The sequence below is a fragment of the Lolium perenne genome, chromosome 1 (genome assembly GCF_019359855.2).
Source record: "Lolium perenne isolate Kyuss_39 chromosome 1, Kyuss_2.0, whole genome shotgun sequence".
In the NCBI taxonomy this organism is placed as follows: domain Eukaryota; kingdom Viridiplantae; phylum Streptophyta; class Magnoliopsida; order Poales; family Poaceae; genus Lolium; species Lolium perenne.
Genome location: NC_067244.2, coordinates 7474178 through 7494731, shown reverse-complemented (window position 1 = coordinate 7494731; position 20554 = coordinate 7474178). Strand labels below are relative to the sequence as shown.

General features: G+C 46.0%; 2 protein-coding genes across 2 annotated transcripts; one reads left to right on the top strand and one right to left on the bottom strand.

Moving 5' to 3' along the window:
- The first annotated feature begins 1085 nt into the window (after positions 1 to 1085).
- LOC127342246 (subtilisin-chymotrypsin inhibitor-2A-like) lies at positions 1086 to 1729 on the top strand. Its single transcript, XM_051368189.2, has 2 exons — positions 1086 to 1220; positions 1323 to 1729. Exon 2 carries the CDS (start codon positions 1346 to 1348, stop codon positions 1565 to 1567), a length of 222 nt encoding a protein of 73 aa, XP_051224149.1. The 5' UTR covers positions 1086 to 1220; positions 1323 to 1345; the 3' UTR covers positions 1568 to 1729.
- Positions 1730 to 19872: 18143 nt separating this feature from the next.
- LOC127318453 (subtilisin-chymotrypsin inhibitor-2A-like) lies at positions 19873 to 20426 on the bottom strand. The gene is made up of 2 exons (XM_051349189.2): positions 20337 to 20426; positions 19873 to 20236 (listed from the first exon to the last, which is right to left on the bottom strand). Exon 2 carries the CDS (start codon positions 20227 to 20229, stop codon positions 20008 to 20010), a length of 222 nt encoding a protein of 73 aa, XP_051205149.1. The 5' UTR covers positions 20230 to 20236; positions 20337 to 20426; the 3' UTR covers positions 19873 to 20007.
- Positions 20427 to 20554: the final 128 nt, after the last annotated feature.

Genomic DNA, 20554 nt, shown 5'->3' with positions numbered 1-20554 from the left:
TCCGAACGGAATAGAAACAACAAATAAATGGCAATGATACACATATAGAATGCTCCTGCCATCATGTTTGACTGCTTCTTCAAGTGCACAATTTCGCTCAATTGTTTGTTCAATTTTTGCAACTCTCCGTTCAGCGCTCCATTCACCGCAAAATCCTCCCGAACGGCTCTGTTTGAGATCACCTCCTCCACAACAGATGCGGGAGCCTGGATTGGGGGGGGCAGCACTTCAACTTTAAGTCCTCGAGTTCGAATGTACTTATCCATCCACTCGAAATGGCCGCATTCATCCAATTCCTGAAAAGAAGATCGGAAACCCTAATTCCCAAATTCCCAAATTCCCAAATCCAAATTCCCAAATCGAGTCAAATCAGGACGAAACCCTACCTTTCCATCCTGGCCCAGGTATGGCTTGCTTTCGCATTTGACGAACTCGCGACCGACGTTGCCCCTCTCCGAGCGCACACATGTCAACCGCTTCAGTAGGTCGACGCGAGGGCAGTCGGGGCATCTACTCATCGCGATTTCTCCGTAACGGGGCCATGACCTCTGTGAGCCAGATGCGGAGCTCGACATCCCTCGCCGCCGCCGCCACGGACCGTTGCTGGGAGGAGCGGGAGGAAGAACAGGGGAACGGAGGAGCTGGGAGCTGGAGGAAGAACGGCGAAGAAACAGGGGAACGGAGGAACAGGGGATACGTGCTGGGTCCTTGTCTGAGCTGGCGAGCTGTGGGCCCTGCATAGCAACGGTCCACTGGTGGGTCCCGCGTGGATATGTGCTGGGTCCTTGTCTGAGCTGGCGAGCGATAGGCCCTGCATAGCAACGGTCGACTGGTGGGTCCCGCGTTCAAACAGATCAGCACAAGTAATCCAGATTCGTTTATTCCTTCTGTTAATGGGCGTGTCGGGCCGTGGCTATTTGGGCCGTTCAGTCTGTCGTGCGCTAGCTATTTCGGCGAACGACGTCGTTTTCCAGCGAATACCGGGGAGAAACGTCGTGTGTGAGCTATTGGCCCTCCTCAAATCTAGTGTGGCCAATTACCAGCTACCTCGCGTGTATCACGGGTGCCTGCATGCTGCATCGTGATGAGAGCATCTTCTCTGCTTTGCTTCACTGCATATGTACATCTCCCCTATAAATACACCTACTCTTTATGCGTTATGGATATACCGATCAAGTTCAGAGACTGATAAGCTCGATCTCCATTATTTGGCTCAGCTGGTGAGTCGCCAATCACACACATATTTCCTGGAAACTAATCTCTAGGTAGGGGTGATCGCATTGTTATTAATTACTTATTTGGTCCTTACAATTATGTTGCAGCACGTACGCCGATCGAACCGGCCATGAGCTCGTTGGATGTCACGGCCACCGGAGAGGAGCCAAAGAGGACGTGGCCGGAGGTGGTCGGGCTGCCCATCAAGGAGGCAAGAGAGATCATCCTCAAGGACAAGCCCGACGCCGACATCGTCTTCCTCCCCGTAGGCACGCCGACAACCAGGGACCTGAGGCCCGACCGCGTCCGCATCTTCGTTGACACCGTCGCCAGCACCCCCCATGTTGGCTAGCTTGCTTAACTCGCTTGGGCAGAAGCACGCATGCATGAAGCCATGGGTGCTCATGAATAAGTCGTTTTCATGATTTGAATAAGTAAACGCTGAGGATCGGCATGCTATCTACCTATGTACTTTGTATTTCACCCATTATCAATATGATAATATCTTTCGTGAGAGTACTGTTTCATGCACAAAAGTAATTATCTCACTTCATTAGTATGTGTCCTAGCTAGATGAAGAGAAATTTGTATTGACCCTAACGAACTAGGTAGTGATGTGTCCTGTTGATGAGGACATCCCTACTACACCACTACCTCCGTCATTGATGAATGAAGATGAACCTGCTATGAAGCTCAAGTCCAATGAAGTTCGGATTGGACCAATTACAAGGGCTCGTGCGAAGCTACTTAAGCAACATGTGAACTTATTTCTAAACGATACTTTGATTGATGAGAACTTTATACTGCCTAAGTCCTATTACTTATGTATCATCAGGTATCAAGAGGAGACGAGCATCGCACGAGGAGTAGAGGAGCAGCTGGACATGAAGACGGACGTCAAGATGGACGTGAAGCTGGACATGGAGCTGGACATGAAGATATCTCATGGACGCGCGAGAGAGGAGCGGGAGGCATGCGCGAGAGGAGAAGAAGACGTCCAGGCCGGTCCAGCACCCGGTCCGACCGGCCGCCAGACCGGCCAACCCGGTCACTAGCCCGGTCGACCGGGCGCCAACCGGACGCAGTTTATCGTACCGAAAGAAAACCGGAAACCTCGCAACTATCCGGTTGCCGCCCGGTTGCCGCCCGGTTGACCGGACCCCAGACCGGCCGCCCCGGTCCCTGGCCAGGTTGACCGGATTCCAGACCGGACTTGTCCGAGTCTGTCTCGACCAGATCTATTCTGGGTCGGTTTTACTTGTATTTTTCGACCAAAACTCATCCCGGACGCCTATATAAGTGCCTTGGACGACCCCTTAGCTGTTTTAGACCACGTTTAAGATAAACCCTAGTTCTTAGTTGTTTGCTTATGCAAAACTATTGAATCCCTACACCATATTGCTTGATATTGTGTAGATCCTGAAAAAGTCTTGTGTGATCTGCTGTTCCATTAGGAATTAGACGGTTGCAACTTACCGCTTCGTGGTCAGCGGCTACGTGCGCAAGTGTGTGGAGTTGCGAATATCTTGCAGGGTTGAGAGCTGTTGCATTGGCGACAGGGACCAATCGAGAGATCTCGTTGCGTCATACAAGTTATCATCCACTACATCGTCGTGTTCCTCCGCTGCTATCATCCCGTGATCATCATCACCACCGTTGCTTACTGAGAAGATCGGGCCACCCCTTATCATCTTGGTATCAGATTTCCAGTTTTTCTCGGTAAGCCATCCACAATCCACCCCATAGTTAAGTTGTGAGTGTTTTCCTATCCAGAAAAAGCCAAAAATATTAGGATTAGGGTTTGCCATAGCCTTAGATTGCACTAATTTCAAGTTTTAGTTGCTTTTCGTAGTTGTTTTTGCGTATCTTTGTCTATCATCTAGTTGTTCGGGTTTGAGTCTCTACTTTCATCTAGTTTTAGTTTTTGTTGCTCCGAGTCCACATAGCGTACAGTGTGCTTTTCCCAACCATAGCCACAGCCTATCGATATACGTGACTAGGAACTTCCCCACAGGAGACTAGTTTTACCGCTCGTCAGGCTGGTCATTAGGGTTTGGTGCTTTGCATATTTTGTTGGCCGTGTTATCAAGGAGTTGAGTCATAAAATCAAAAAAAAAAAAAATTGAAAAAAAGCAAAAAGAGCTACATAGCTGCGTGTGTTATACAAAAAGAAAATACAAAAAGAAAAAGTGAAGTGCTAGTAGAATAAAGTGAAGGCCTAAGTTTACTTTACTGCACCCATAGTTGAGCAATCTTGTGCCTGTCTCGTTGAGCTTTGCTAGCGTCTCTCTAGTGCATTGCAACCTTTCCTACATATAGTTGCATTGCCCCATTATATCGCCTTGTGTGAGTATCATTGGTTGTCTATGGTCAGCGCTAGAGCTTGTTATTGGTGCAAATAGGTAGCCTACCTACAGCCCCACATATATCCTGCTTTGCCGTGTGATTTGTTCTTATACCCTTGATATTCGCTTCGCTACATCCGTGCACTAGTTGTTACTACAAGTGGTAAGCAACCCTAATTTACTTTGGAACGGTAAGATCTCCTTTTCTTATCAGTTTTTGAGTGAGTTGTGAGAGTACCACCATATATTTTTGATTTAGTGCACTAACCTACTAACCATGTCTGCTAGTGATGAGAAAATTGTTAACCAGGAGAACAAGAACTCCGCGGATTTGATGACATGGAGGGAGTATGAGGCTCTTCGTAATGAGATGCGACGTGAATTCCGCGCTCAGGATGATGAGCTTAAAGGGACGGTCCAAGAGATCTCCCAGAAGCTGGATACTACAAGTGCGACCGTCACAAGGATGCAAGATCAAACGACGGATATACAACGCATTCTTACTGACTTGCGCTTACTTGTTGATAATTTGACCGCACGACAACAACAAGACGATGATGAAGATCCTGAGCTTCAAGATGACGCACACAATGCTCGTGGTGCACCTCGTGGTGATCGTGCTCGCGGTTGGGTTCCACTTGGCCGCAATGGTCGTGGACATGATGAGGAAGATGGATTGGGTAAGCCCAAATTCTCTATACCCAAGTTTGAAGGAGGTGCTGATGTTGAAGAATACCTCACTTGGGAGCTCAAGATTGAGAAGCTATGGAATCTACATCCGCACTACACTGAAGATAGGAAGATCAAGCTTGCTTCTTCTGAATTTGATGGCTATGCTTTGCGTTGGTGGGATGCTTTTGTTCGTAACCGAGACGAGGATGGTGAGCAACCTATACGTACATGGCGTGCCATGAAGGAGGCGATGACTTCTCGCTTTGTGCCTACAAATTACTTGCGGAATATATATGATAAGCTGACTCTATTGAGACAAGGTGTGAAGACTGTGGATGAATATTACATGGAGATGGAGATGCTTATGCAGCGTGGCCGTGTCCGTGAGTCTCTTGAGATGACAATGCAGCGTTTTCTGAATGGTTTGAAGTATGATATCAAAGGCATTGTTCGTCACTACAGCTACACCAATATGAATCAATTGTTACATCATGCAAGAGAAGCTGAATCACAGTTGGCTGACGAAGCAAAGATCAAAGGCCGAGCTACAGGAGCTGGGCGTTTCACACCCCGCGCGGCCCCATCTACGGCGCCGGCGCCTTCGACGCGCTCCGCCCCTTACTCTACTCTGCCTAGTAAGCCGGTCTCCAATGTGTCTAACACAAAGAAGTCCGAATCTGCTGCAAGTACGAGTGGCTCTAATGTGTCTACTGCGCGTAACCGTGATATGGTTTGTCACACATGTGGTGGCAAAGGTCACTTCAAGAGAGATTGTCCTAACCGTAAAGTTATGATTATCAATGAGGACAATGAGTATGAGACTGGAGATGATGTTGATCCTAATGCTCCAGAAGATGATGACTATGACACTGATGGTGAAGATGCATATCCGTCTGATGCTCGCACCATTGTTGTGTCACAGCGTGCTCTTAATGTGTTGCCTAGTGCATCTACTCAGCGCTGCAATTTGTTCCAAACAAAAACTTTAGTTGGTCCTGACAAGGCTTGCAAGGTCATTATTGATGGCGGGAGTTGCCGCAATTTAGCAAGCAAGGAGTTGTGTACCAAGCTGAAGTTGAAGTATCTACCGCATCCGCATCCATACTATATTCAGTGGTTGAGCGACAATGGTGAGATGAAGGTAAACCACATGGTGTGTGTTGAATTTGCTATTGGACCGTATAAGGATTGCATTGATTTTGATGTGGTTCCTATGATGGTGTGTCACTTACTATTGGGTCGGCCTTGGCTCTATGACCGTTCTGTGCAACACAATGGCCGTGCCAATACATATCACTTGGAGTTCAAGGGCAAGAAAATCAACTTACAGCCTATGACACCACATCAAATTGTCAATGAGTCTCGTCAGAAAGTTGAAGTGAACTTGGAAGATGCATCTTTGGATAGGCGAGAGAATTGTCATGTTGTGAGTGATATAACGAAAAGTGAGAGAGTGAATTCCTTAGTCTCATTAGCCACCAAAGAAGACATGAGAGAATTTAGTGAGGATCCTACAGCCATGCCTCTTGTGCTCTTGTACAGGGGTACGGTTTTGGTTTCTAACGACATGACCCCTCTTCCTCTTGGTGTTTCTAATGTTTGGCAGGAATTTGGCGACGTGTTTCCGGATGAGGTACCCGCAGGACTTCCACCATTGCGAGGTATTGAGCATCAAATCGACTTGATTCCCGGAGCTTCGCTACCCAATCGGGCGCCATATAGAACGAACCCCGAAGAAACGAAGGAGATACAGAAGCAAGTACAAGCGCTACTTGACAAAGGTTATATCCGCATAAGCCTTAGTCCTTGTGTTGTTCCTGTTATTCTAGTTCCTAAGAAAGATGGTACATGGCGTATGTGCGTAGATTGTAGAGCTATAAACAATATCACTATTCGATATCGTCAACCTATTCCCCGTTTAGAGGATATGCTAGATGAATTGAGTGGTGCTGCTGTGTTCTCTAAAATTGATTTGCGTAGTGGTTATCATCAAATTAGGATGAAAGAAGGGGATGAGTGGAAAACTACCTTTAAAACAAAATTTGGTTTATATGAGTGGTTAGTCATGCCTTTTGGTCTAACTAATGCACCTAGCACCTTCATGAGACTGATGAACCATGTTTTGCGTGAATTTATTGGCAAGTTTTTGGTTGTGTACTTTGATGACATATTAATCTACAGCCGCAATGAATCTGATCATACTATACATATTCGACATGTTTTGCAAGTGTTGCGTGATATTAAACTCTATGGTAATCTTGAGAAGTGCACGTTTTGCAAAGATAAGGTCATATTTCTGGGTTATATTGTCTCTAAGCATGGAGTAGAAGTAGATGTGTCTAAAATTGAAGCTATTCAACATTTGCCTACTCCCATGAATGTGAGTCAAGTAAGAAGTTTTCATGGTCTAGCTGGGTTTTATAGAAGATTTGTGCCCAACTTTAGTACTATTGCTGCACCTTTGAATGACTTGACTAAAAAGGGTGTTATATTTGAGTGGGGCGCAGCCCAAGATCATGCTTTTGATGAACTTAAGAGATTGTTAACTTCTGCACCGTTGCTTGCACTTCCTGATTTCAATAAGCAATTTGAGATTGAATGTGATGCTAGTGGTATTGGAATTGGTGGTGTGTTGATGCAAGAGGGTCGCCCAATTGCATATTTTCTGAGAAACTGTCTGGTGCTAAGTTGAACTATCCTATCTATGATAAAGAATTGTATGCTTTAATGAGAGTTCTTGAGGTTTGGCAACATTACTTGTGGCCAAAAGAATTTATCATACATTCTGATCATGAAGGTTTGAAATACCTGAAAGCTCAGTCTACTTTGCATAAGCGTCTTGCTAAGTGGGTTGAGTTCGTTGAGTCTTTTCCATACATTATTAAGCATAAGAAGGGAAAAGATAATATTGTTGTTGATGCTCTATCTAGGAAGAATATGCTATTAACTCAACTTGATGTTAAAATTCCTGGATTAGAAGTGCTATGTGATTTATATGCTACTGATCATGATTTTGTTGAACCATATCGCTTATGTGCTCTTGGTAAAGCATGGGAAAAATATCACATACACGATGGGTTCTTGTTTAGAGCTAACAAACTATGTGTTCCAGAATCGTCTGTGCGTTTGCTCTTAATGCAGGAATCACATGCTGGAGGTTTGATGGGCCACTTTGGGCGTGAGAAGACGCTACTCATGCTAGCTGACCACTTTTATTGGCCAAAGATGAGGCGGGACGTGGACAGGTATGTGAAGAGGTGCATTACTTGCAACAAGTCCAAGTCCAAGCTGAAGCCTCACGGTTTGTATACTCCTTTACCGGCACCTACTACACCTTGGGAGGATATAAGTATGGATTTTGTGTTGGGTTTGCCGCGTACTAAAAGAGGCCATGATTCTATATTTGTGGTAGTGGACAGATTTTCTAAAATGTCACACTTTATTGCCTGCCACAAAAGCGACGATGCGTCGCATATTGCTAACCTGTTTTTCAGGGAGATTGTTCGACTACATGGAGTCCCGAACACTATTGTTTCTGATCGTGATGTGAAGTTCATGAGCTACTTCTGGAAGACACTTTGGGGAAAGCTGGGGACAAAGCTACTGTTCAGTACTACTTGTCATCCCCAAACTGATGGTCAAACTGAGGTGGTGAATCGAACCTTGTCACAACTGTTGAGATCCATGATCAAGAAGAACCTGAAGGAGTGGGAAGAGTGTTTGCCGCATGTGGAGTTTGCTTACAACAGGGCAGTACACTCTACCACGGAGCTGTGTCCTTTTGAGGTGGTGTATGGTTTCAAACCCATTACTCCACTTGACTTGTTGCCTTTGCCCATACATGAGAGAGTTAATATGGAGGCATCCAAGAGGGCAGATTTTGTGCAAAAGATCCATGTGAAAACTAAAGAGTTGATAGAGAAGAAAGGCAAGAGCAATGCTGCAAGGATGAACAAGAAGCGTAAGGAGATTTTGTTCAAGCCTGGTGATATGGTCTGGGTACATTTTCGCAAGGATAGGTTCCCGAAGCTGCGGAAGTCTAAGTTGAAGCCTCGTGGTGCTGGTCCTTACAAAGTGCTTGCCAAGATCAATGATAATGCATACTCGATAGATCTTCCAGTTGATAAGTTTGGTGTCAGTAATTCTTTCAATGTTGCTGATTTGACACCATATGACGGAGAAGACCTTGGAGCGTCGAGGTCGACGCCTTTTGAAGGGGGGGAGATGATGAGGACATCCCTACTACACTACTACCTCCGTCATTGATGAATGAAGATGAACCTGCTGTGAAGCTCAAGTCCAATGAAGTTCAGATTGGACCAATTACAAGGGCTCGTGCGAAGCTACTTAAGCAACAGGTGAACTTGTTTCTAAACGATACTTTGATTGATGAGAACTTTATACTGCCTAAGTCCTATTACTTATGTATCATCAGGTATCAAGAGGAGACGAGCATCGCACGAGGAGTAGAGGAGCAGCTGGACATGAAGACGGACGTCAAGATGGACGTGAAGCTGGACATGGAGCTGGACATGAAGATATCTCATGGACGCGCGAGGGAGGAGCGGGAGGCATGCGCGAGAGGAGAAGAAGACGTCCAGGCCGGTCCAGCACCCGGTCCGACCGGCCGCTGCACCGGCCAACCAGTCATCGTCTTGCCGATCGGCGCCAACCGGACGCAGTTTATCGTACCGGAAGAAAACCAGAAACCTCGCAACTATCCGGTTGCCGCCCGGTTGCCGCCCGGTTGACCGGACCCCAGACCGGCCGCCCGGTCCCTGGCCAGGTTGACCGGATTCCAGACCGGACTTGTCCGAGTCTGTCTCGACCAGATCTATTCTGGGTCGGTTTTACTTGTATTTTTCGACCAGAACTCGTCCCGGACGCCTATATAAGTGCCTTGGACGACCCCTTAGCTGTTTTAGACCACGTTTAAGATAAACCCTAGTTCTTAGTTGTTTGCTTATGCAAAACTATTGAATCCCTACACCATATTGCTTGATATTGTGTAGATCCTGAAAAAGTCTTGTGTGATCTGCTGTTCCATTGGGAATTAGACGGTTGCAACTTACCGCTTCGTGGTCGGCGGCTACGTGCGCAAGTGTGTGGAGTTGCGAATATCTTGCAGGGTTGAGAGCTGTTGCATTGGCGACAGGGACCAATCGAGAGATCTCGTTGCGTCATACAAGTTATCATCCACTACATCGTCGTGTTCCTCCGTTGCTATCATCCCGTGATCATCATCACCACCGTTGCTTACTGAGAAGATCGGGCCACCCCTTATCACCTGTGCTCCTAATCTTGCATGCACCGATAGTACCTATCATACACTCTAAGCTAAAGTTGTAATCCTAACTACATTTTAACCCATGTTAACAATGTTTCGTCGGTTCCCCACCGCAAGTAGTTATTTATACATACACCAACTATCAAAGCTCCCAGTTATGAAATCTCTTAGAGCATCTCCACCGGCTCCCCGATAGCGATCCCGATAGCGATTTGGGGGCCGGAAGCGAAAATGGGCTCGCACCGGCGCGCCCCAAACGGCGCCGGCGCTTTTCCGAGTCCAATAGAATCGTCGGCAACCCCGTGTCGGCCCCTTCGCCAAGGGCGCGAATCGGGCACACCGGCGCCTCGCGAGGCTAAAAATTTTGGGCGTAGGAGCCGCCTGTCAGCCACAAATCCAAAAAGTTGACGCCAGCGGGGAGTGGCGGGGCCGACGCGTCAGCAGCTCATTCAATTTTAACCTAACCGTCGCCTACCTCGTGACGGTGGTTATTGGGGCGCAGCGGCGGTGCAGTTTCCGCAGACGCGCAGCGAACCGTCCTCGTCGCGCGCGCCTTGCTCTTCGTGTCGGCATTAATGAGCGCCACCGCTCCCCCTCCTCCCTCTGGCCTATAAAAAGGGCTGCCTCTCATCGTCCCTCTCACACACAAACCCTAGCGTCTCTCTCCCCAACCCTAGCAGCTACCATCTGAAGAGACGAAGCCATGTCTGGTCGAGGCCGAGGCCGAGGTCGCGGCCGTTGTCGTGGTCGTGGCCGCGGCAGAGTTGCACGCTCACCGTCGCCTGGGACGCCGTCGTCTTCATCGTCGGATCTACAGGATGTGGAGCGGCGAGTGGTGTTCGAGTTCGTCATCGTCCTCAAGGGCGACCCACATGACCAGACACGTTCGCTGACTTCGTCACCGGCAACTAGCCGGGCTCACTGCATCTGTGGGAGGCTGCCTGCGGCTGCTACCGGTGGATTGTGGATGTGATCTATGAAGCGTGCGGCCAGATGTACCTCCACATCGGTTGGGAGAAGTTTACGCGCTACCACCACCTCGAAGCCGGCTACGTGCTCATGTTCTCCTACTTTGGCGAGGGGGACATGAGCGTCGAGGTGTTCGACGAGACGCACTGCCGCCACCACTACCACGGCGACACCGATGAGGAGGACGACGACTGAGCGTTGTTTCTTCGCAGCGAAAATGGACACGCATGTTTTTGGATGTTCTTCCTCGAACGAACCAATAGGTGCATCGGCACCAGCTGGATTTTCCAGTTTGGGTGACTGGGTGTGTCTGAGAGTGTTCTTTCTTGGCAGCGAACACACGAAACCTGCGATGACCGGCCTAGTTAGGTTTAGTTATTTTTCAATGTTCTATATTTGTGTCAACCATGGTTCAAACTATGTATTAGTTTGTGGAAAACCATATTCCAAATTATATCTTCGTATAAACCATGTTCTTAATTATGTGTTAGTTTGTGGAATGGAATATTTCTTCTTTTTATTCGATTTCTATGCTTTTATCTGTAATTTTAATTCAAAAATTCTATCGGGGCTACCGGTTTAGGGGCGCCGGTGTGGGAATAGCTCCCCCAAATAGAGGATGCAGTGTCGGGCATCCCCCATACAGAGGTGTCGGCGCCTCTACCGGCGACTATTTGGGAGCCGTCGGTGGAGATGCTCTTACTATAGTAACTTGGTCCCAAGTAGGCGGCAGAGTCACACCCAAAGCAAGCGTTGCATTAGCCCTATATCAAGATTTTGTTGCTTAATTTTAGATCAAAGTTTATCTTAGAATGCACGCACGCCTTAGTAATTCCCTCTAAAGTACTTACATCACACAAAAATGGTCGATTGACTACCAATGCGGATGTTCAATCTTGGTACCTAGCTACACGTTGATCAGACACCATAACATTTTCTTGTCCACAGTCGACTCGCGTTTTCTTTCCCCTAACATCTCAGGTTAGGGTTTCGGGCTCCGGCGCTAGCCTAGAGTTTGAGATCCGATCGTCTTGATTGCTCGATCGCATGGAGAAGGGAGGATCTAGCAGAGGGGGTAAAGGGAAGGAAGAGGAAGATGTTGACGCCCTCCTTCGCAAGCTGCAGTTGCGCGAGGACAACGGGGATGACTTCGTCTGGGAAGAGGAGGCTGGAAGCGATGAGGTGAAGGCCAAGTGGTTGGCGATTGCTCGAGTCCATATTGATAAGGGTTTTAGCCCATCGGCTCTATACGCTGAGATGAGATCGGCATGGAATCCGGCCAAGGAGGTTCGTTGGAGGATGCTGGAGGATAACCTATTCACGGTGCAGTTTGGGTGCTTGGGTGATTGGAATACGGCGATCCATAGTGGTATGTGGCTTTTCCGCAATCACGCACTAATCATCAAGGAGTATGATGGGTTCGAGAACCCTAGATTGGTCAAGCTGGACAAGATCGCTGCATGGGCCAGAGTTCTTAAGCTGCCAGATAATTATCTGAAATCTGCAGTTATCAAGGGGATGTGCAGGAAGATGGGGACGATATCAGAGGTTCAAATTACACTTCTAGCTGGGTATGTTGGTGCCTTTGTTAGTGTGAAGGTGGATCTAGATGTCAACAAACAGCTAGAACGATTTGTTTCGATCACGAGAGGTGGACAGAAAGACTGGTATCAAGTGAAGTATGAGAAATTGCCAGTGTTCTGTAACTTCTGTGGGCTCATGGGGCATTGCTATGATGAATGTGGAATATGTGAGCATGATGTGTCCAAGTTCGAGTGGGGAGATTTCATTCTCGCGGACGAATGGAGGAATCGTGTTGGAGCACGTGGTTCAACAGCTGGTCGTGGATCAGCGGGAGGAGGTCTAGCCAGAGGTGGAGGTCTTTCTGGTAGGGGTTTTGGTAGAGGTAATGGTTTGTCTGGTGAATTCAATAGTGGAGGAAGCTGGCGTTTTAATGCCAAGAATAATCAGACAGGCAAGGAAGAAGGCCTGATAGTTGTTGGTGGTATAAACACTGACGTGAACATGCAGGATGGGAGTTTGGGGAAGAAGAGGCCGGCTACCAATTCTTCAGTAAGTGAAGAGCTAGATCAGAATCCTCCAGGCACGCTTGTTGTATCCGGAGGGTCGACGGTAGAGAATATGATTGATAAGTTTGATGAGGTGAAAGGCACTGATCCCTTGTCTACGCCTCAGAAGAATTCTAATAAGAAGAAACATAAAGGGGAAGATGGTGGTGCGGTGGATAGTACAATCTCTGGATCGGCGGCATCCTTCGAGGGTGACCGCCGGGAGCAATGAATATTCTCAGTTTGAACTGTCGAGGTGCAGGGTGGCCTAAGACAGTTCATGAAATTAGTTACCTTATTAGGTTGCAACGCCCCGGTCTGGTCTTTCTCTCGGAGACCAAGATGACGGACAAGAGAGCGCAAGATTTAAGGTGGAAGTTTGGATTCTCGAATGCTTTTGGGGTGAAGAGTGTGGGCTTGAGTGGAGGCCTGTGCTTGTATTGGAATAATGATTCCAGGGTGTCTATGAAATCTTTCAGCAATACTCATATTGATGTGTTGATTCAGAATGATGAGCTTGGTGATTTAGAATGGAGATTCATCGGATTTTATGGTAATCCAGAGAGGTCGAAGAGGAAGTTGAGTTGGGACTTACTGAAGTATCTGAGAAGGGAATACACCAATCCTTGGATATGCACATGAGATTTTAATGAGGTACTCCAGGCCACGGAGCAGATTGGGGGAAATGAAAGGCAAGAATGGAAGATGGAGGGATTCAGAGATGCTATAGATGTGTGTAAATTAGAAGATTTGGGTTTTTATGGCACACCCTATACTTGGGACAACAATCAACATGGTAATAGGAATATTAAAGTGTGGTTGGACAGAGCACTTGGTGATGATGCTTTCATGGAGTGTTTTGATAATACTCTGGTTAATCATGTGCAATGTTGTGAATCTGATCACTGTGCTCTTTCGATCACAGTTAGGAGGTCGGATTGGTTTTATTCGGGAGTGATTGCAAAACCCTTCCGATTTGAAAATGCATGGACACGTCATGAGCGGTACCCACAGGTTGTTGAGGAGGCGTGGCGCGATGGAGGTAGTAATCTGCAGCAGGTATATGATGCTCTAGGTGATGCGCGTAACAGGTTGAGATCCTGGAGTAGAGATGAATTCGGATCCGTGAAAAAACAGTTGAGTACTATGAGGAAGAGACTGGAACAGCTACGGTCTACTTCGCTAAGAAATGGACCTTCTAATGAGGAAAAATCATTGATGTCAATTTTTTTAGAGCTGTTGTCGAGAGAGGAGGTGTTAGAGAAACAGAGATCTCGAGCATTATGGCTTGCGGATGGGGATCGGAATACTAAGTTCTTTCACGCCAGAACCAAGGAGCGGGCGATGAGAAATAAAATTAAATCCCTGAGGAAAGAAGATGGCACTATTTTGACGTCACAAGTTGAGTTGGAAAATGAGGCCAATGGTTTCTTCCAGAACCTTTTTATGGCGCAAGATGGAACTACACCAGGTCTTGTGACAGACTGGGTTGTAAGTAAAGTTGATGATACTATGAATGCGAAATTATGTGCTCCAATCTCAGATAATGAGATAGAGAGGGCTCTTTTTATGATGCATCCAGATAAATCGCCAAGGCCGGACGGACTCACTGCAGGTTTCTATATTCGTCGTTGGAACATTCTGAAAGGGTCCATCTATACGATAGTAAGAAACTTTCTGAGCGGGGGATATGCCAGAGGTGGTTAATTCAACGATTTTAGTGCTTATTCCTAAAGTCAAAAATCCCCAGGAATTGTCTCAGTACAGACCTATATCCTTGTGTAATGTCTTATACAAGTTGGCATCCAAGGTGCTGGCCTTGGGGTTAAGACCGATGCTAGAGGAGCTGATCTCGGAGGAGCAAAGTGCTTTTGTTCCAGGACGGTTAATATCGGATAATGTTCTCTTGGCCTATGAGAGCATACTATCTAAAGAGGAAAAAAGGGAAGTCAGGAGCTTGTGCTGTGAAGCTGGATATGGCCAAAGCATATGATCGTGTCGAGTGGTCTTATTTACGGGCGATTATGACCAAGATGGGTTTTGCATCTGAATGGATAGAAAAAGTGATGGCGTGTGTTGAGACAGTGAGTTTCTCAGTGAGAGTGAATGGAAATTTATCAGAAGTATTTAAACCAACAAGGGGGATCCGTCAAGGGGATCCCATATCACCTTATCTTTTCTTGATATGTGCACAAGGATTTTCATGTATGCTCAAATATTATGGCTCCGGTCACCTTTCGCGTGGAGTTAGGGTAGGGATTCATTGTCCATGGATATCGCATTTGCTTTTTGCGGATGACTGTCTCGTGTTTACATAGGCATCTGGCGAGGGCGCCAACAGATTAAAGGAGATTTTGGAGAGGTATCGCAGGGGATCTGGCCAGATGGTTAATAAACAGAAGTCGGCTATTTTCTTTAGTGCAAATTCGGTTGATGATATGAAATTGGCGGTTCATCAAGGGACAGAAATTCCTACGGAGGCTCTGGTGGAGAAATACTTAGGGCTCCCTACAGCCCTAGGTAGATCAACGGATGATCAGTTTGAGCATATAGTGGCTTCGGTCAAGAAACTGGTGGCAGGATGGGCTCCAAGGCTATTAAATAGCGCTGGTAGAGAGGTGTTAATCAAGTCGATCTGTCAGGCGATACCGACTTATTCGATGAGCTGTTTTAAGCTGTCAAAGAAACTTTGTAAAAATATTGCAGCTGTGGTGGCAAGGTTCTTCTGGGGGCAGTGATGAAAAGAAAAGGAAAATGCATTGGGTTAAATGGCCTGACCTTGCTATTCCTAAATCTTGTGGAGGTATGGGTTTTAAGGATTTCACACTCTTCAATAAAGCTATGTTAGCGAAACAAGGGTGGCGACTGATATCTAACCCAGAGTCTCTTTGTGCAAGAGTTTTGAAAGGGAAATATTATAATGATGGCCAGTTTTTAACAGCCAGGAACAAAAGAAATTCGTCTCATACATGGAGGGTGATCCTATATGGACGTGAAGCCTTGAATTTGGGCCTTGTTAGACGTATTGGTGATGGATCGAATACGAGAATTTGGGAGGACCCTTGGATCCCTTCAAATCCAGGGATGAGACCAATAGTGCTTAAACCCTTGTCAGATGTTATAATGGTCCAACAGCTCATGGATCCTATTTCGGGTGAGTGGATGGAGGATGTTTTGGAAGCAAAATTTGAATCAATTGATGTACAGGCGATTATGAAAAATACAGACTGGTCTTCTAGAGGAGGATTTATGCATGGTCTTGGCACCTGGAAAAGCACGGTAATTTACCGTTCGATCAGCATATAGGGCATTACTACAAGAAAGTGGGCGAATCAATCAGGCTATGAGCTCAGGTGGGGGAGAACAAGGTTTCTGGAAAAAGCTTTGGAAATTCAAGGTGCCACCCAAGGTTCGCAACTTTTGGTGGCGTGTTATAAAAGGATATATTCCGTGTCGTGCAGTATTGAAGGCCAGACATATCGAGAGGCTAGACCGCTGCCATGCTTGTGGAGAGATTGAATCCATTCATCATGCCTTATTTGAATGCACTTGGGCAAAACTGTTCTGGCAGGAAATTAGAGATGTGTTGTCTGTAAAGGTTCTGGTCCTTCATCCTTCCAGTTGGGCTATCGATATAATTGACAGTAAGAAAGTGGACCCAAGGGTGGCGGCTGTCATTTTATATGGAGGATGGGCAGTTTGGTCGGAAAGGGATGCTAGGGATCATGGCGAAAGTACAAGATCAATAGCACAATCTGTGAAGTGGACGGCAGATATTACTAGAGATCTGGCAGAATCGGTGCGAGTGAAGACCATCGGTCAACCTAAGAGGAGATCGAAGTGGAGCCGGCCAGAGGAAGGAGTGATTAAAATTAATGTCGATGTTGGTTTTGATCTCAACAATGGTGAAGGCTCGTCTAGCTTGATTGCTCGTGACCATGATGGAGTTCTGATACGGGGTCAAGCCATTTGGTACTGCCATGGGGCTAACAGCTTGACTATGGAAGCTCTGGCAATCAGAGATGGTGTCAAGCTAGCATATGATCTCGGTATAACTCGTATCGAGGTTGAAACTGATGCTAGTGAAGTGGTGAAACTCTGGAACGAACGCCGACATGGGAGATCGGAAATATGGTCGATTCTGGCAGAGATTGAAGAGCTGAGTAGTAACATGGAGTCCTTCCACCTTGGCTACATTCGGCGAGAAGCAAATGAAGGAGCACATCTTTGTGCTAAGCAGGCATCTGGTCGTCGTAGGTATCTTTGGATTAATTATATTCCTACCTTTCTAGTGCAATGTCTGCAAAATGATTGTAAGCCTGATGATTGATGAATGAAAGTTGTTGATTCGTAAAAAAAAAAGCTACACGTTGATCGGTCCGTGAATCACGTGGTCTTCTGTTTAATTTGTAGCAGCCGACCAGCCGTACGTGCATCATTACGCGCGCCTGGATGGATGCATCGTGGGGGAATCTTCACTGCACATGTTGCTTGGGTCCATATGTCACACCTCATCTATTAATACACATATGCAGTAATTTGGTTATGCACATATCGGATAAAAGCCGAAGATCCAGTTTTAGCCACTGAGTGGCCGATCATATATACTCTCCATCTCAAAGCTTAAGGCTTTCTATTTTTAAAAATAATATCAAGTAAAGTTTGATCAAATTTTTAAAAGAATATATCAACAAAAAGATATTTTATAGATCCATATAAAAATTTCTAGTGTAGTGTCTATATTTTGGATCACGGAGAATAAATTTTCTAAAATAATTCGATGCATCATAAAAATGGTTTATTTGTATTAACCCTTACAAACTAGGTAGTGATCGATTTATCCTCAATAATCTTTGCTCCTAGTTATGAAATCTCTGATCATAGTAACTCTTGGTCGCAGATAGGTGGAAGAGCCACAACCACAACAATTATTCATTGGCCCAACGAAAAATGTGATGATTAAATCAGAATGCGCTTTTACTGCCAAATGATCGAGATTAGAACATGTCCATGATCAACCAACAGGCTGGTCACAAACTCGCAATACATCTGTGATCTGTCTGATACATCTCTGACTTGCATGGAGGCTAGCCAGACCCTATAGAGATGAAATCATGATGATTGGAGGCATGGGTAGCTATTAATTAATTCTCCATGGCAGCAAATCCGGATTGAATAATATATTATTACACAAATTCTTAGTAAATCATAAGTTCTGAAAGGCTGAGTATTCATTCTGAGAAAGGGAGGGAGCAAACAGAATCTAACAAGTTTGATTAATTGCTGATAAGGTGACATGTAGATCTAGCTATAGCTACATGTCAGGATAATTGGTGCATCACATGGTATGTTGTTGTCTTCCATCACGAGATCGAGTGCGGCCAATTAGTAGCTACCTCGTGTATCACGCACGCACGCCCGCATAATGCATGTGAGAGCATCTTATCTTGAGATGGCTACCTTGCCTCGTATGCCGATCGATCACCCTCTATAAATACACCAAGATGCAGTACGATTATGCATATACTTATACTACTAGTAGTATCAATCAAGTTCAGAGGCAGATAAGGTTGCTTTGATCGAGGTCCATCCTAATTAGCTGGTGGGTAGGAATTAATCTCTCTAGACAGCTAGCATTTTTTTATATTGGTTTATACTCTCAGTTAACACAATACCAAGCACTAATACGGTTTTGCAGCAAGGTCGACGATGAGCTGCTCGGATGTCAATGGCGCGGGCGCCCAGCTCGTCGGAGAGGACGCCAAGACGTCGTGGCCAGAGTTGGTTGGAAAGACCATCAAGGAGGCCAGGGAGATCATCCTCAAGGACAAGCCCGACGTCAACATCGTCGTCCTCCCTGCAGGCTCGCCGGTGACTCTGGACTACAGGACTGACCGTGTCCGCATCTTCGTCGACACCGTCGCCGATGCTCCACACATTGGCTAGATCTTTGCTTTGAGCGCGCCCTTCCTATTGCTTATGCATGCAGATGTATGAGTAGCTTTAGCAAAGGGATGAATAAATACTATGGAGCATGCTGATCGCGAGCATGTCATGCCCTGAATGGATGCACTCTCTCTGTACTCTCGTTTGCTTATGTTTATGGATTGTGTATCAATTTCTTTCTACGTTTTGACACTGGGAATATATAGACAGTAATATACACACCACCATTCAAAGATCCATATATGGTGATGGCATCATGATCACACCCATATTACAATAGTTGCCCAAAGCAACAAATATGGAAAATAGAATGTTTTTTTCACCCGATAGAAACTTCATCGTAACAGAGAGCTTGCAGTTTTTCTAAAAAATCTGGAACAATTTGAACAAATAAATCACGCCGTGTAAAATTTCGAAAATTCCCAAATTCTAGTGAGAAGCTAAAAATCATACACTATAATATGGTGCAAATCTTAGGAAAATAAACCACCAGTGCTCAAACTTTTTTGTGCTAACGGTCATATTTAGAAAATAATTTTATAAACCAATAATACCATGAAGTAAAGTCTTTGTTAGGGGAAAATATTTATTGACGAAAGATATGCATTGTTTTGTAGATATGAACAAAAATATATGCATTGTGACATTATGAAAACTTCCACTAATCATTCTTTGATAATTTCACACGTCATCAAGAGGATTGTAAACTCATAGTGGAAGTACCTCGGATGTATTTGGGACTACACAGAAACTATTTGTGGACCAGGTTATTGCACACAATTCAGACCTTCTCTCAACCGGGCAAAGAACCACAAATACCACTAAAGGAAGGAAATAGATAATGTGTTAGTTGTGAGCGCATGCATATTCGATCACTAACATTTGCCCAGTCGGAGGGGGAGGGGGCGAAACGCATCAATCCCATCCGACACATGTGGTGCCGCCACAGTCAAATGGTACTGTGCAGCCGAGACAACAACTGAACACATATACTGGCTGCTGCAGATATATGGTCGGAGTGGATAATGTTAAATATAATGTACAATGCCTAGGCTCTTTTCATTAGTTCGGACTTTTAGTTTAATTGGCTAGTGCAGCAATCTTTTATGGTATCAGAGCCAAGAGATCTCAAGTTCTAGACCCTGCTCACACAGTTTTAAAAACAAAAAGAAAAAGATTCTGCGGCCTGCATAAAACCCACGCTAAGGAAGAAAATAGCCTAGACGTGAGGGGGGTGTTAAATATAATATACACTGCATAGACTCTTTCATTAGTTCGGACTTTTGGTTTAATTGGCTAGTGCAGCAATCTTTCAGGTAAAAGATATCACTCGCCAAGATGACACCAGAGAGAAGATTCACACAGCACAAAGCAAACAGAGGATCGATTATTCTACTTCACGCAAACAGGATTACAAGATCAAACTGGACGGATCCATTCTTCATTTATTCGTGAGCGAGCATATGAGTATGCTGGCTGTTAACATGAAGCAAGAGCACCAAATCTAGCCGACGTGGGGGGTTCCGTCGACGGTGCCGACGAATATGCGGACGCGGTTGGTCCTGAAGTCCCTGGTCACGGGCGAGCCCTCGGGCAGGACGACGATTTCTGCGTCGGGCATGTCCTTGAGGATGATCTCCCTGGCCTCCTTGATGGTCTTCCCGGCCACCTCCGGCCATGACGTCTTCTTGGGCGCAACAACGGCATCGGTGGAGGAGCCCAACATCGTTGAACTGGTTGAGATCGATATAAACCGAGCTTAACTGAGGCACTGAGGTTTCAGTAATGAAAAAAACAGGAAGATTGATGCTTGCTGCGCGCGCGCGGACTCACCAGTTAAATCGAAGGCGTACCCGAACTGATGAATCAACTAGCTAGCTAGCTTATTCTGTTGTGTGTGGAACTGTGTTTGGCCGAGTGATGTATTTATAGACAGAGATTGTGAGCAGATAGCTCAGTTGGCCCTAGTTAGGGCCTAGGCGCACGCGCGTGTCCTCCGTGGATGCACGTTCTTCATTGTGAGTTGCCACATGCATGCATGGATGCACGTT

Coding starts and splice junctions, on each gene's coding strand:
- LOC127342246 (XM_051368189.2), top strand. CDS start 1,346: ATGAGCTCGTTGGATGTCACGGCCACCGGAGAGGAGCCAAAGAGGACG.
- LOC127318453 (XM_051349189.2), bottom strand. CDS start 20,229: ATGTTGGGCTCCTCCACCGATGCCGTTGTTGCGCCCAAGAAGACGTCA.